The sequence below is a fragment of the Salmo salar genome, chromosome 12, assembly GCF_965601325.2.
Source record: "Salmo salar chromosome 12, fSalSal1, whole genome shotgun sequence".
Classification (NCBI taxonomy): domain Eukaryota; kingdom Metazoa; phylum Chordata; class Actinopteri; order Salmoniformes; family Salmonidae; genus Salmo; species Salmo salar.
The window spans coordinates 42099949-42115012 of NC_138302.1; the positions used below are offsets into that span (position 1 = coordinate 42099949).

Below are 15064 nucleotides of genomic sequence, written 5' to 3' on the forward strand. Positions count from 1 at the left end.
AGTGCGTCAGCCCAGTCCCAGTCCAGAGTGTCCGGCAACAGTACCTCGTCCAGAGTGTCCGGCAACAGTACCTCGTCCAGAGTGTCCGGCAACAGTACCTCGTCCAGAGTGTCCGGCAACAGTACCTCGTCCAGAGTGTCCGGCAACAGTACCTCGTCCAGAGTGTCCGGCAACAGTACCTCGTCTAGAGTAACCGGTAACAGTGTCTTGTCCGGAACCGAGTGAGACGGCCTACTGTCCGGAACCGAGTGAGACGGCCTACTGTCCGGAACCGAGTGAGACGGCCTACTGTCCGGCACCGAGTGAGACGGCCTACAGTCCGGCACCGAGTGAGACGGCCTACAGTCCGGCACCGAGTGAGACGGCCTACAGTCCGGCACCGAGTGAGACGGCCTACAGTCCGGCACCGAGTGAGACGGCCTACAGTCCGGCACCGAGTGAGACGGCCTACAGTCCGGCACCGAGTGAGACGGCCTACAGTCCGGAACCGAGTGAGTCTGCCTACAGTCCGGAACCGAGTGAGTCGGCCTACAGTCCAGAGCTCCTAGAGTCGCCCTACAGTCCAGAGCTCCCAGAGCCCAGTCCAGGGTCTTCAGTGACTGGCCTCAGGCAGAGGTATGCAGTGGGGGTGGTTTGGTCCGGTAGGGGATTAAGGCCTGAGCCTAAGCCACTTCCACTGTAGGAGGTTTGGTGAGGGGGGGTGTAGCACAGGAGCCATCGGTGACGGCAGCCACCCTCCCTTCACTCCCTTTAGATTTGGGATTTATTTTTTGGGGGTTATTTTTGGTTATTTGTGTGAGGTGCATCCGGGGTCTGCACCTTTGGGGGGGTTACTGTCACGTCCTGACCAGTAATAGGGGTTATTTGTTATTATAGTTTGGTCAGGACGTGGCAGGGGGTGTTTGTTTCATGTGGTTTGGGCTATGTATTTAGGTAGAGGGGTATTTGTTTTATATGGTTCGGGGTGTGTGTGTATGTAGAGGGGTGTTGGATTTATGTGTTCCGGGGTTTTTGGTTTATGTTCTTGTTTTGTATTCTAGGCAGGGGTGGAAATCCCGGGGGGGACGGGGGGGACACGACCCCCCCATCCTGGAAAAAATATGATTTGTCCCCCCCAATATATCACTGAAACATAACTATGTAATTTAAATAATATTAATAATACGCAATGAAAGCAATTGTGCTGATTATAGACACTTAATAGCTCGTTTTTAAGTTTCAAAAGATTGCGACCCCCCCCACCCTTTGCCTCACAATGGTTTGATCCACTGCCAGTTCCTTAGCTTGCGAGGTAACGTAGAGGTCGTATCTACTGTTTGAAAGGCACTCAATGCACGTAACTGACGTGAGGTTAATCCAGTCAATCGCGCACACACACTAGCTGAATATGCAGAGCTAGCGCGCAAATATGAACTATTAAGCTAGCTAGTACCTATTCCATTTATGTGGCGTCGTCAAAGATGGAATCTTTGCTATCGTCAATTTATTCCAAGATCAGCATGCATGTAAGTTAGTGCTTCAAAGTCCCTGTGATAAGGTTAGCGATAAACTGAACAGAACTACACTCTCTTCTACCATTGTTTTAAATATATTTAATGGTCTCGTTGCAAAAGCTAAATTGTCGCAAGGGAACTTTTATTTATATATTTTATTTCACCTTTATTTAACCCGGGTAGCAAAGATTATAGCAAACACCACTGAATTGGTGCTCGCTAGCTTTGCAAATTCAGCTATTGTTAGAAGCCAGCCAATATGAAACAAACGATTAACATTACAAAAGGTTGCATCATATGTAAATAACCTACATACTGTGTGTGTGTAGCCAACCAGGTAGAAAAATGGCAGAAAAATGGCAGAAAAAAGACGGACATCAGAGTATTTTTCAGTACACCAAAACGCAAAGTAAGAACCCTAGTAGCCTAATATCTCAAAGACTAGTTGATCAAATGTTCATAAGAAAGAAATGAAATTCTAATGGAAATGTTTCACAATGATGTCATTAGGCAGAGCAGGCAACGGATGGCACACAGACAGCAGAGTTGGGGACAGATATGCAGGGACAGACTGGCAGAGACAGGGAGTCTCAGGTAAGTTTGTTGAGTCTTTGTTTGGCAACATTATGAAAGGTTCTCAATTTTTTTATCTTGTAAAATAGGAACATAATTGGAAAATGTCATGGATACCCCCACTCTCAACTTAAACTGGTGACTGAACTAAGATTTGTTAAAGGCAATGGTATTGCTGTTGTGATTAGTTATGTAGTTTTGGGTACTGGTAGTTAGGAGTACGGCAAACACCTTATTTCTTTGGTTCCTCAATATATACTGCTCAAAAAAATAAAGGGAACACTTAAACAACACATCCTAGATCTGAATGAAAGAAATAATCGTATTAAATACTTTTTTCTTTACATGGTTGAATGTGCTGACAACAAAAATCACACAAAAATAATCAATGGAAATCCAATTTATCAACCCATGGAGGTCTGGATTTGGAGTCACACTCAAAATGAAAGTGGAAAACCACACTACAGGCTGATCCAACTTTGATGTAATGTCCTTAAAACAAGTCAAAATGAGGCTCAGTAGTGTGTGTGGCCTCCACGTGCCTGTATGACCTCCCTACAACGCCTGGGCATGCTCCTGATGAGGTGGCGGATGGTCTCCTGAGGGATCTCCTCCCAGACCTGGACTAAAGCATCTGCCAACTCCTGGACAGTCTGTGGTGCAACGTGGCGTTGGTGGATGGAGCGAGACATGATGTCCCAGATGTGCTCAATTGGATTCAGGTCTGGGGAACGGGCGGGCCATTCCATAGCATTAATGCCTTCCTCTTGCAGGAACTGCTGACACACTCCAGCCACATGAGGTCTAGCATTGTCTTGCATTAGGAGGAACCCAGGGCCAACCGCACCAGCATATGGTCTCACAAGGGGTCTGAGGATCTCATCTCGGTACCTAATGGCAGTCAGGCTACCTCTGGCGAGCACATGGAGGGCTGTGCGGCCCCCCAAAGAAATGCCACCCCACACCATGACTGACCCACCGCCAAACCGGTCATGCTGGAGGATGTTGCAGGCAGCAGAACGTTCTCCACAGCGTCTCCAGACTCTGTCACGTCTGTCACGTGCTCAGTGTGAACCTGCTTTCATCTGTGAAGAGCACAGGGCGCCAGTGGCGAATTTGCCAATGTTGGTGTTCTCTGGCAAATGCCAAACGTCCTGCACGGTGTTGGGCTGTAAACACAACCCCCACCTGTGGACGTTGGGCCCTCATAGCACCCTCATAGAGTCTGTTTCTGACCGTTTGAGCAGACACATGCACATTTGTGGCCTGCTGGAGGTCATTTTGCAGGGCTCTGGCAGTGCTTCTCCTGCTCCTCCTTGCACAAAGGCGGAGGTAGCGGTCCTGCTGCTGGGTTGTTGCCTTCCTACGGCCTCCTCCACGTCTCCTGATGTACTGGCCTGTCTCCTGGTAGCGCCTCCATGCTCTGGACACTACGCTGACAGACACAGCAAACCTTCTTGCCACAGCTCGCATTGATGTGCCATCCTGGATGAGCTGCACTACCTGAGCCACTTATGTGGGTTGTAGACTCCGTCTCGTGCTACCACTAGAGTGAAAGCACCGCCAGCATTCAAAAGTGACCAAAACATCAGCCAGGAAGCATAGGAACTGAGAAGTGGTCTGTGGTCCCCACCTGCAGAACCACTCCTTTATTGGGGGTGTCTTGCTAATTGCCTATAATTACCACCTGTTGTCTATTCCATTTGCACAACAGCATGTGAAATTTATTGTCAATCAGTGTTGCTTCCTAAGTGGACAGTTTGATTTCACAGAAGTGTGATTGACTTGGAGTTACATTGTGTTGTTTAAGTGTTCCCTTTATTTTTTTGAGCAGTGTACATTTACCATATTAAACGTAGGCTATGTGTTACAGCACTACTTTTGGTGTCCCCCTCAGGAATTGCTCTTGAGAAAATGTAATGTAATTGTCCCCTCCAAAGTTGATATCAGATTTTCGCCCCTGATTCTAGGGTTTCTATGTTGTGTATTTCTTTGTTGGCCTGGTGTGGCTCTCAATCAGGAACAGCTGTACATCGATGTTTCTGATTGAGAGTCATACTTAGGGAGCCTGTTTTCCACCTGTCCCTTTGTGGGAGATTGTTTTTGCACTGCTGTGTATAGCCTGCGAAACTGTCGTTCTTTGTTTATTTTTTTTCCGTGTTCACTTTGCAAATTAAAAGTAAATATGAGCACTCAATCCGCTGCGTATTGGTCCGATACTGATTTCTCCTTATCAGAAGACGAAGCTTATGACACTGTCTTCCTGTACCTTTGCCACACTACTCTGGGTTACTGACCTCTGCCTGACCTGACCTGTCGTTTGCCTGCTCCTCTTTAAAGAATAAACTTTTGTTTCTTCAACACTGTCTGCAGCTGGGTCATACCTTAAAACGTGATACAGGCATAATGTAACTATATGCATAGCTCAGTAAACCTGTTGACATTCATACATAGACATCACATTGACGTTACACATACTGTATATGAAAATATCTCAAACGAGGGTAAGATCCTAGCAGGGTAATTATGAGTTTGGTTGAAACTGCACACAGATATTATTGTTGTAATCCCTACATGTAACAATTTGTACATTCACTGTAATTACACCGGAACTATGTAAATACCAAAAACCATGTAAATAATAGTCATAGCAACACTAAGTGACTTGGGCATTCAAAACCCTTACATTGGCAACGTGAGATCTGAGTTGAGGCACATAGACTTAAATCCATTGTATCATTATCCTATACCGCATACCGTATGACTGATTTCATAGCTTTAGTGGATGTCAGAGCCAAACTATATTTGTGCAAAATTATAAATTCAACATGCTGACCATTGCAAAGCAACATAAATTATGATTATTCCTAATGCAAATTTATGTGCAGTGAATAATTTTTATGTTGCTGTGGCCTGCTGCTGTTGATTATGGGCACCAGTTCAGTTGTAATGGTGATCAAGAAGCTGAGAAAGGATCCCCTTATAGAGTCCATTTCCGTATGATGTAGTGGCCCATTATATTTGTCTACGGTACCCCATATGGACTGCTGTGTAACCAAAACAGAGTGCAAAACAAGATTCAGCTGTGAGCCCCATGTTCTCATTTAAGACAAATTACATTAGTCTATCTGTTACATCTAGAACTTTTATGGGAAATCTGTCACATTTCTCAATGAAAACTGTACCCAACTACCTCATCCCCATATTGTTATTTATTTTTTTGCTATTTTGCACCCCAGTATCTCTACTTGCACATCATCATCTACACATCTATCACTTCAGTGTTAATGCTAACTTGTAATTATTTCGCCACTATGGCCTATTTATTGCCTTACCTCCCTAACCTTACTACATTTGCACACACTGTACATAGATTTTTCTATTGTGTAATTGTCTGTACGTTTGTTTATCCCTTGTGTTTTATTTTATTTATTTTTATTTCACCTTTATTTAACCAGGTAGGCAAGTTGAGAACAAGTTCTCATTTACAATTGCGACCTGGCCAAGATAAAGCAAAGCAGTTCGACAACATACAAAAACACAGAGTTACACATGGAATAAACAAACATACAGTCAATGATGCAGTAGAAAAAAATAAAAATAAGATTATATACAATGTGAGCAAATGATGTGAGATAAGGGAGGTAAAGGCAAAAAAATGCCATGGTGGCAAAGTAAATAAAGTATAGCAAGAAAAACACTGGAATGGTAGATTTGTAGTTTGAAGGAAGTTCAGAGATAAAACATAAATATGGTGCAAAGGAGCAAAATAAATAAAATAAATAAATACAGTAGGGGAAGAGGTAGTAGTTCGGGCTAAATTATAGATGGGCTATGTACAGGTGCAGTGATCTGTGAGCTGCTCTGACAGCTGGTGCTTAAAGCTAGTGAGGGAGATAAGTGTTTCCAGTTTCAGAGATTTTTGTAGTTCGTTCCAGTCATTGGCAGCAGAGAACTGGAAGGAGAGACGACCAAAGGAGGAGTTGGCTTTAGGGGTGACCAGAGAGATATACCTGCTGCAGCGCGTGCTACAGGTGGGTGCTGCTATGGTGACCAGTGAGCGGAGATAAGGGGGGACTTTACCTAGCAGGGTCTTGTAGATGACCTGGAGCCAATGTGTTTGGCGACGATTATGAAGCGAAGGCCAGCCAACGAGAGCGTACAGGTCGCAGTGGTGGGTAGTATATGGGGCTTTGGTGACAAAACGGATGGCACTGTGATAGACTGCATCCAGCTTGTTGAGTAGGGTATTGGAAGCTATTTTGTAAATGACATCGCCGAAGTCGAGGATTGGTTGGATGGTCAGTTTTACGAGGGTATGTTTGGCAGCATGAGTGAAGGATGCTTTGTTGCAAAATAGGAAGCCAATTCGAGATTTCACTTTGGATTGGAGATGATTGATGTGAGTCTGGAAGGAGAGTTTACAGTTTAACCAGACACCTAGGTATTTGTAGTTGTCCACAAATTCTAAGTTAGAACCGTCCAGAGAAGTGATGCTGGACAGGCGGGCAGGTGCAGGCAGCGATCGGTTGAAGAGCATGCATTTAGTTTTACTTGTGTTTAGGAGCAGTTGGAGACCACGGAAGGAGAGTTGAATGGCATTGAAGCTCGTCTAGAGGGTTGTTAACACAGTGTCCAAAGAAGGGCCAGAAGTGTACAGAATGGTGTCGTCTGCGTGGAGGTGGATCAGAGATTCACCAGCAGCAAGAGCGACATCATTTATGTATACAGAGAAAAGAGTTGGCCCAAGAATTGAATCCTGTGGTACCCCCATAGAGACTGCCAGAGGTCCAGCCAGTAGGCCCTCTGATTTGACACACTGAACTCTGTCAGAGAAGTAGTTGGTGAACCAGGCGACGCAATCGTTTGAGAAACCAAGGCTACTGAGTCTGCCGATGAGGATGTGGTGATTAACAGAGTCAAAAGCTTTGGCCAGGTCAATGAATACGGCAGCACAGTATTGTTTCTTATCGATGGCGGTTACGATGTCGTTTAGGACCTTGAGCGTGGCTGAGGTGCACCCATGACCAGCTCTGAAACCAGATTGCATAGCGGAGAGGGTGCGGTGGGATTCGAAATGGTCGGTAATCTGTTTGTTAACTTGGCTTTCGAAGACCTTAGAAAGACAGGGTAGGATGGATATAGGTCTGTAGCAATTTGGGTCAAGAGTGTCACCTCCTTTGAAGAGGGGGATGACAGCAGCTGCTTTCCAATCTATGGGAATCTCAGACGACACGAAAGAGAGGTTGAACAGGCTAGTAATAGGGGTTGCAATAATTTCGGCAGATAATTTTAGAAAGAAAGGGTCCAGATTGTCAAGCCCAGCTGATTTGTAGGGGTCCAGATTTTGCAGCTCTTTCAGAACATCAGCTGAATGGATTTGGGAGAAGGAGAAATGGGGGAGGCTTGGGCGAGTAGCTGTGGGGGGTGCAGTGCTGTTGAATGCAGTAGGGGTAGTTAGGTGGAAAGCATGGCCAGCCGTAGAAAAATGCTTGTTGAAATTCTCAATTATAGTGGGCTTATCGGTGGTGACAGAGTTTCCTATCCTCAGTGCAGTGGGCAGTTGGGAGGAGGTGTTCTTATTCTCCATGGACTTTACAATGTCCCAGAACTTTTTAGAGTTGGAGTTGCACGAAGCGAATTTCTGTTTGAAAAAGCTAGCCTTGGCGTTTCTAACTGCCTGTGTGTATTGGTTTCTAACTTCCCTAAAAAGTTGCATATCGCGGGGGCAGTTCGATGCTAATGCAGAACGCCACAGGATATTTTTGTGTTGGTTAAGGGCAGTCAGGTCTGGGGAGAACCAAGGGCTATATCTGTTCCTGGTTCTAAATTTCTTGAAAGGGGCATGCTTATTTAAGATGGAGAGGAAGGCATTTAAAAAAAATAACCAGGCATCCTCTACTGACGGGATGAGGTCAATATCCTTCCAGGATACCAGGGCCAGGTCGATTAGAAAGGCTTGCTCGTTGAAATGTTTCAGGGAGCGTTTGACAGTGATGAGTGGAGGTCGTTTGACCGCTGACCCATTACGGGTGCAGGCAATGAGGCAGTGATCGCTGAGATCTTGGTTGAAAACAGCAGAGGTGTATTTAGAGGGCACGTTGGTTAGGATGATATCTATGAGGGTGCCAGTGTTTGCAGCTTTGGGGTTGTACCTGGTGGGTTCATTAATAATTTGTGTGAGATTGAGGGCATCAAGCTTGGATTGTAGGATGGCTGGGGTGTTAAGCATGTCCCAGTTTAGGTCACCTAGTAGCACGAGCTCTGAAGATAGATGGGGGGCAATCAGTTCACATATGGTGTCCAGAGCACAACTAGGGGCCGAGGGGGGTCTATAGCAGGCGGCAACGGTGAGAGACTTGTTTTTGGAGAGGTGGATTTTTAAAAGTAGAAGTTCAAATTGTTTGGGTACAGACCTGGATAGCAGGACAGAACTCTGCAGGCTATCTCTGCAGTAGATTGCAACACCGCCCCCTTTGGTCGTTTTTGGTGGACTTCCTAAGCCAAGATTCAGACACAGCTAGGACATCCGGGTTGGCAGAGTGTGCTAAAGCAGTGAATAAAACAAACTTAGGGAGGAGGCTTCTAATGTTAACATGCATGAAACCAAGGTTATTACGGTTACAGAAGTCATCAAAAGAGAGCACCTGGGGGGTAGGAGTGGAGCCAGGCACTGCAGGGCCTGGATTCACCTCTACATCCCCAGAGGAGCAGAGAAGAATAAGTATGAGGGTACGGCTAAAAGCTATAAGAATTGGTCGTCTGTGACGTCCAGAATAGAGAGAAAAAGGAGCAGGTTTCTGGGGGCGATAAAATAGCTTCAAGGTATAATGTACAGACAAAGGTATGGTGGGATGTGAGTACAGAGGAGGTAAACCTAGGCATTTAGTGATTATGAGAGAGGTATTGTCTCTAGAAACATCATTGAAACCAGAAGATGACATAGCATGTGTGGGTGGAGGAACTGAGAGGTTGGATAAGGTATAATGAGCAGGGCTAGAGGCTCTACAGTGAAATAAGCCAATAAACACTAACCAGAACAGCAATGGAGAAGGCATATTGACATTAAGGAGAGGCATGCTTAGCCGAGTGATCAAAGGGTCCAGTGAGATTCAGACAGCTAGCCGGGCCATAGGTAGCAAGCTGGTGGAAGATGGGAGGGAGGTCTGTTTTTAGCCACCTCGTGCGTTTCCGTCTGTGGGGTTCCGTGTGGAAGGGGGGACCAGTCCAAGTTGGCAAAATAGTTAGTTATAGTGGCCCAAGAAAAGTGTCTGATAGACCTATTCAGATCGCAGCCGAAAAGACAGCTAACGATTAGCGGGCCGCAGATGGGCGATCAGGTTACGTCGCGACGGAGGGGCCAGTTGGATAACTCCCTCGGGCAGATAACGTCGGTGGTCCAGTCGTGAAGACCCGATGGGGCTCCGCATCGGCAGTAAAACGGGTCAGGATAGGTGAGTTGTAGCCCAGGAGACACTTCAGCTGGCTAGCTCAGGAATAGCCCAGGAGTGGCTGACGGAACTCTTCAGCTGGCTAGCTCCGTAATAATGTGTGTTAATTCCGTGACCGACGTTGCCAATAGTCACTCAGGTAGCAGCTAGTTAGCTGCAAGATCCAGGTGTAAATGTCCAGAGCCTGCGGTAGAAATCGGGGAAAGGAGAGAGAATAGGTCCGGTATGCTCTGGTCTGAGTCGCGCTGTACAAAAACTGGCGATAGCTTTTCGAGCTAATGGATAGCTGAGGACAGCTAACCGTGGCTAGCTGAACTTCAATGTTAGCCAGTGAAAATGGCTAACCTCTTGCTAGCTTCTGTTGTGGAATTCAGATGAGGTAAATAATACTTTCTTTTTTAAATTGGTGAGGCGGGTTGCAGGAGAGTGCTTTGAGGTTGAGTTTTTATAATTAAAAATATATATATATATAAAAAGATAAGTGAAGAAAAAAATATGTAAATATATATATACACAGGACACGACAAGAGGAGGGTAGAGGACGTCTGAACTGCTACGCCATCTTGGGGAAAAAAAGAAAGTGTAAGTGTAAAGAAAGAAAGTGTAAAAAGTGTAACTCCGTGTTGTTGTTTTTGTCGCACTGCTTTGCTTAATCTTGGCCAGGTCGCAGTTGTAAATGAGAACTTGTTCTCAACTGGCCTACCTGGTTAAATAAAGGTGAAATAAAAGTTTATATTGTAGATTTGAAGCATTATTTTGAATTTCTCATTACATACATTTTACTGCAATGTGCACTGTCCAAGATTCCTCAGTACAGGAATAATATTATGGTTTCAAACATGGTTCTTTGCACTGATATGTCTTTTCAACATAAATTATTTTCAGCTCAAAGCTGCAGAAATATGTAACAGCTATTTTAATTGAGATTGTACCATGTCTTAATGAGGAAATATCAAACTTATGCAGATATCAAAATGTTATACTGTACCTGTTCTTGTCTTGCAGTTTAGTGATTTTAGAAGTCTGTACCAATAATTCCTTTTCCAGTTTGTTTGTAGATAATGAGTTCGCCAACAACTTGATCTCAATTCTTGATGTCTGGTTCATAACCTACACATAATGACAATAAATGGTAACACTTTACTTAGAGTGGTGATATGTAGCATTCATAAAGCCTCGTCTCACTGCGTCGTCAATTATTTCCAAGGTAATGTACAGAACGTCAGCCTTTATCCCTTCCTTAATGATTACTATGTCACCAATATAAATAAAGTGTTACCAAATAAACAGATTCCACCAACTTGTGAGCAATGTTAAAAAAAAATACATTCCACAGTTTTATTCTGTTGACCAGAGAGACAAATTAGCGTTATGAGGCTATGCAGAACTTCTACCTCTGATGGTGTTCTTGAGCCAAAAGGTGTCCTATAATTGGATAGAAATATTTACCAGAAATGACCTTATTGGACAGAGAGCGGCAATCTTCCCTAAACAAATGAGCAAACATTTTGCCTAAAACTAAGGATTGGTGTGGTTTCAACAAATTGATTTATATTATACTGAACAAAAATATAAATGCAACATGTAACAATTTCAAAGATTTTATTGAGTTACAGTTCATATGATTAAATAAATAAATTAGAACCCAATCTATGGGTTTCGCATGACTGGAAATACAGACATGCATCTGCTCACAGATACCTTCACAATGGGCCTCAGGATTTCGTCACAGTATTTTGTGCATTCAAATTGCCATCAATAAAATGCAATTGTGTTCATTGTCCGTAGCTTATGCCTGCCTGCCCATACCAAACCCCCCATGTGGCACTCTGTTCACAACGTTGACATCAGCAAACCGCTCTCCCACACGATGCCATACACAAGATCTGTTGTTGTGAGGCCGGTTGGATGTACTGCAAAATTCTCTAAATTCTCTCTGGTAGAGAAATTAATATTAAATTCTCTGGCAACAGCTCTGGTGGAAATTCCTGCAGTCAGCATGCCAATCTGTGGCAATGTGTTGTGTGACAAAACCGCACATCTTAGAGTAGCCTTTTATTGTCCCAAGCACAAGGTGCACCTGTGTAATTATCATGCGGTTTAATCAGCTTCTTGATATGCCCCACCTGTCAGGTGAATGGATTATCTTGGCAAAGGAGAAATACTTACTAACAGGGATGTAAACAAATTTGTGCACAACATTTTAGAGAAATAAACTTTTTGTGTGTATCAAACATTTCTGGGATCTTTTATTTCAGCTCATGAAATATGGGACCAGCACTTTACATGTTGTGTTTATATTTTTGTGTAGTGTATATCATTTGAACCAAACAGCAGACATTCAAGCCAAATATTAACGTCTATTAGCAACTTAAGTTCCATAGTGTGTCTCTTAGGATATATTTTTGTACAGTATACGTTTTTGTTTCATGCTTATCCTCATTGTTAATTAGTTTTATGGAACATCTCATTTAAGAAGCATCTTTGAGATTATGATCACATATAACTCAGATGTAGCCATTACCTTAGCCTCGACAACGTTTAACTTGTGGGTCTGTTCTGCAGTCTGAGTCAACAGGTTAGTTCCGATTTCCAGCATGGTAGCAGTCTGGTTGTGTACTGCATGGTCTTGAATATGCACCATCTCCATCTTGATATTTTCCTGGATATACTTTTCTAGCTGCAGACACACACAAAAAAAATGTTTAACTTCTAGAGCCCCAGGTTTTTGTATTCCACAGTAGATTAATTTCAGTTTACCTTCCCACCTTGTGCAGTAATTGTTCCATATTTTGGAGGGTAAGTATGGAAACAAATGATGCATAAGTTAGGAAAAGGTTGTTGTGAAAAATGTATATTTTAAAATAATTTTTATCCCTCACACACAGTGACAGATGATCTGAAGTCTCAACATTTCCAGTCATTGAGTTCAGTCAGAGTGGCACAAATTTCTACATTGCTTTAAATAACCACAATGCCTGAGCACCCCAGGGTGGGGACAGGCTGTTTGTTATAAGAGAGATACTGCATCCCTCTTTGCAGTCATCTTATGACCTGGGCTCTTTGGGAACATGCACTGGTGCCAGCAAAGGTGCGGAGAAGTGGCCTCTAAGTCAAACTCAGCACAAATAAATACTCTGTCCCCACGATATCAGAAAACACTGAGAAGCAGAGGGAGCAGATACATTTATCTTAACTGTAATAAACACAGGAATCCCTGGGGTATATTTCTAATGTGGTCAGTAGAACATTAGAATGATAGCATTTTAAAGGTTCAAGTTATTCACAGGCATCAGTGTGCCCTTGGTTTTGTTGACAAGACAAAAACAACTAGAGGAAGTAGATGGAATATGGCCAATTTTCCTCGTCAAGGTTCCCTTGACACTCTAATTACTTTTGCAATGGCTAATAACTCCACCTGATTCAGCCATGGCAGGGACCGGAGGTTTAGTGGGGGGAAATTAATTGACATAAACAAGAAACAAAAAGGTCAAGTTTTTTTGTTGGTTCCCCAAAGACACAGTGTGCTTTCACTGGTTAATTGACCCTCGCTTCCTGCCTTTGGATTAAAATTACACAAGACCTGCCCATAATATGAGTTTGGGAACACAGCTACACTTTCTAAGGGTCTGTTAAACTGCTGTTAATTTAAACCAGATGTCTCGTTCTTTCTGATCCTAGTACCTCGGAGTGACTGTGTGACCAAACAGCCCCAATAAAAAAAAGGGAACTGGCACTGATAAAGAACTAGGTAACAACTGTATAGAAGTGTGTCTGGAACTAGTCATTTAAGCTAAACCTAGGGTATGGCAGTGTGATAGGGAATTTCCCTCCAAGGAATTGTTATAAAATTGAAGCTCATTTACTGCATTTCTACACAATTTAAAAACTTGAATAATTTATTTTGGAGAACAGCAAAAACAACTCCAGCCATTATCACCTTGTTACATTTACATTTTAGTAATTTAGCAGACGCTCTTATCCAGAGCAACTTACAGTAGTGAATGCATACATTTCATACATTTTTTTTTTTTCTGTGCTGGCCCCCCGCATTGCAAACACCATGCTCTACCAACTGAGCTACAGGGTAGCTTCATTCACCTCAGTCAATAGGGGACTTAACGTTCTACAAACCCATGTCCTACAAGAATTATCTGCTACGCACTAGCTCAGCATCTGCTCTGTTTTGAGAAAAGATTGCGCTGTTTCCTGCAGCTGAGTCGATGGGCTCTCCATGAAGCCAGCCAGCCAGCCATACAAACAGCCTTCCCTCCCGCTCCCAGGTGTTTGCATGGTCCTAAAGTCAGTCGGGCTAATACCGCTAAACTGTATTTGTCTATTTATCAAGATTGTAATGATTTTAGTATCCTATTTTAAACTGTTGGTGTTGCTAAGGTATGGTGACTGCCCTGCCACACCCAATTGACACCCCCTATTTTATTAGCACTTACTTGTAACCTTCAAGCTGTTGTGAAGGCTGGTATCACATACAATAAATCTCCATCCCAGCATTTGTGAGACATTACAGGTCAATCATACACAGTCATACCAAATGGTCTCATTGCATGACAAGTGGACACATCAAGATGATCCCTCAAAGAATGCACACATTAGTTGAAAATCACTGCCACAAAAATGAAAAAACCTGCATATTCAAAACGTCCAATTTAGCAAGTAAGTGAGTGGTTAGCGAATGGTTAGGGGTGGGTTAGGGATTAGTTAGTGATTTTGGGTAAAGCATGGAAACTAGTTAAGGTTAGGATTAGAGATAGGCCTAGATTACATTTTTTTTTTAACCATTAGGGTACATCAATTTAAACAACAGACATGGATTCATCCCACTATCACGCATACCTGGGTTCAAATAGTGTTTGCTCGAGCGTGTCTGGGGTGCCAGATGGGTGGGTTTGTACTTTTTTTGACTATTCAATTGGTTCCATTGTACAAGGCAAACTCAATCAAGCACAGGTAAAGTATTTTAAAGATTTGTAATACTATTTGAAGCCAGGTTTGTCGTAAACTGTGAAACACTGTTGAAAATACTCTCAGAATTAATTTGCTATAATTCATCGTATGATTATTACATTTGAAAATACAATTCCTGAAATTGGGGACACAGGGTAACCGAAACAAAAGTTCTCCAACTTAAGACATTTTGCAAATGAGTCCAAAGCTAAAACACATACAGTATCCTTGGCCAGTCGCACACGTTTCTCTGTAATCCCCCCAAATCCTTAATATCTTTGGGTTTGCCTCTGTCTAGGTTGCTGCCTGAAGTCAACCACTCCACTCGGCTGAACAAAACAATAACTTCCTGCTCCTGGGCTCTTGACTGCTTTCCAGTAGAACTGTTAGTAGTAAAACCATTTTAATCCTCCATCACTTCACTCTCATATGACAAGCCCAAACACGGACTGAAGCAATGGCCTGAGGTTCTGTTGCTAAATTCACTTCCAGTGGCATGGAGGAAGGCCTCCGTTAAACTAGGAAAATTAGATTGATTTGAATAATTCATTTCCTAATAAAGATAAGAAAGTGTGGTAAACC

At 43.3% G+C, this 15064-nt stretch overlaps 1 protein-coding gene across 1 annotated transcript in view; it reads right to left on the bottom strand.

The window, feature by feature from the left end:
- angpt4 (angiopoietin 4) overlaps positions 1-15064 on the bottom strand; it is a 67151-nt gene that overhangs the window by 18816 nt on the left and 33271 nt on the right. The window contains exons 2-3 of the mRNA XM_014131625.3: positions 12042-12197; positions 10506-10627 (exon numbers count right to left, since the gene is read on the bottom strand). Coding sequence (XP_013987100.1) covers positions 10506-10627; positions 12042-12197 — 278 coding nt within the window. The remainder of the gene's footprint in view (positions 1-10505; positions 10628-12041; positions 12198-15064) is intronic.